A 2164-nucleotide genomic window follows, 5' to 3' on the forward strand; every position below is an offset into this window, starting at 1 on the left:
AGATTTGCAAGTTTGTACCCGTACCGTTTGTGACTGATCAAAATTATGTTAATCGTTGATTTATGATTTCTAACCCCCAGTTGCTTTCCAAAAAATATATATATGGGTCATTCCACCTCAAACATACGCAAGGTTTGGATTCGACCATCAGCGATTTCAACCAAAGTTGGCATAATTGTTTTTTTTTGTCGGACGATTTGACCACTGCGACCATTATTTTGATCTATGGTATGGTATGGCATAATTGTTTATTTCGACCCCACAACCAATTTCCCAAAGTTCTGCGCCGATTGATCAATCCCCCTAGCAGTGACGCTACTTCCTGTTTTACTCGGTACGAAAAATGGAAAACGAGTGTTATGTCTGCTTGTCTGTGCTTTAACCATAAATATTATCACCAATCCAATCTAGAACCATTTGTGAGTTGTAAACATGAAGTCACCATATCACCATCACCATATTTTTTTTTTTGATTTTTAATAAACTTTACAATTCAGTCACACGTTGTACAGGCAACAAAAATTAGCTTTGTACAAATATCTTCGCCAAGGGCTAGGTAGTACTTCTATCTAGGTCACGCACTAGGTATACGAAGTTAATACATAGGAGGTTAGCATATAATAATCATTTCCCAGGTAAACACAATGGGAAATTTGTATAAAAGCTCCGACAGTATTAAAATATAGTCATTAGTCTTTCGAATTGAGAGTGGATCGCTTATCCGGATACCCTATATTATCGTGCCCGACAGTTCTTCACAATTAAACAACTTTAGCGTTCGAAAGCTTGAAGTAGACAATTTCAGTTATACGGTTACTATACTATACAGTGCTTGGATAAAAAATGGCAGCAGTTATTCGCCTTAAACGACGTGCGGACGAAGCTCCACTAGATGCATTTGTGCTGAACTGTAAAAGGCGGCGAACGGAACACGGTAATGGTTTGTTAAATCCTGCCGCAACTGGTGAAACATCGACGGTTCTTAAGATCGCCGCAACGTTTGCCAGAGCAGACAATATTTCATCGCACCTGCAGCAACGCCTAACGAAAAGTGAAGCCAAAGAAGCCATATCCCGAGTTCATCACCCTACAATCGTGTCACAAAACCGGGCGGCTGCTCGTCGAAACTCACGAAACAACCGTTTCCGGATAGTCAATTGTACCCGCTCTCTCCATGAAGCTGACGGTGGCGAAGGAACTACAATCGTCGATGTCGAAAGAGATTTCGTTGGTTCTCAATCTGCAGTAGCCAGAACAGGGGCTTCTCGGGATGAACCGAATTACGTATATGATTTGTACGTTGCGGACGAGAATAAGCAGCAGACGCACATTACCTACATTCCAGAAAACTTGGACGACATCAGTGTTGCTATTTACGACGATCAACTTTATTCGAGTTACCGCGACGGATCAGGCCATGGTGGTTTTACGCACGACGAAGACTCGGACGATTCCAACGATGAAGACAACTGGCGTAATGATTACCCTGAGGATGATGACGATTTTTTCGGTGAAGCAAACAGTGATGGCGAAAAGGATATACGACGAACTGTAAAAGACTTCGATTTCGAGGGAGATCGAGAATTATCACCAGACGAAGATGACTACACTGGCCATGGAAATAGCAGTGGGTTTGCCTATCCAGCGAATGATGATGATGATGAGAATGACGAATATTGTGAAGAGGATAATGCTGGTTTAAATCAAGACAATGTTTGGACGGCTTATGCTAAATATAAGGCGCGCGTTATGAAGAAAATGGACAAAAACGATTCCGATCAGTACGACTCCGAGAATGACTATAGCGATGGTCGATCATCAGCCGGCGATAGCAGCCTTAGCGAGAATTTTGATCTTTATGATTAATTTTCTGAAGAGCGTTCCACGATCAGTAAAATTATTTGGTTGAATTTGTAATCTTTTTTAGTTTTTAAGGTGTATAATTGAGAGTTGTAATTAATTCAAATAAAATAATTAAAAAGCGACATATGGTATTTCATTCACGATACGGTAGAAAGAAATGGAAAAATTGCCCTATTTCAATACTGGTAAGTAAGGAAATTACACATTACACATTCTACAGTCTCTCGTGGAGAAGTTTACTTCAAAGTGAAAGTGTTTAAAGCTTTTAGTAATTATCCTCGCATAAATCAATAGCAAACTA

General features: G+C 40.1%; 1 protein-coding gene across 1 annotated transcript; it reads left to right on the forward strand.

The window, feature by feature from the left end:
* Window positions 1-843: 843 nt before the first annotated feature.
* LOC128740556 (probable RNA polymerase II nuclear localization protein SLC7A6OS) lies at window positions 844-1866 on the forward strand. Its single transcript, XM_053836104.1, has one exon. It carries the CDS (start codon window positions 844-846, stop codon window positions 1864-1866), a length of 1023 nt encoding a protein of 340 aa, XP_053692079.1.
* Window positions 1867-2164: the final 298 nt, after the last annotated feature.

This window comes from Sabethes cyaneus, chromosome 3, assembly GCF_943734655.1.
Source record: "Sabethes cyaneus chromosome 3, idSabCyanKW18_F2, whole genome shotgun sequence".
NCBI classification, from domain to species: Eukaryota; Metazoa; Arthropoda; class Insecta; order Diptera; family Culicidae; genus Sabethes; species Sabethes cyaneus.

Coding starts and splice junctions, on each gene's coding strand:
- LOC128740556 (XM_053836104.1), top strand. CDS start 844: ATGGCAGCAGTTATTCGCCTTAAACGACGTGCGGACGAAGCTCCACTA.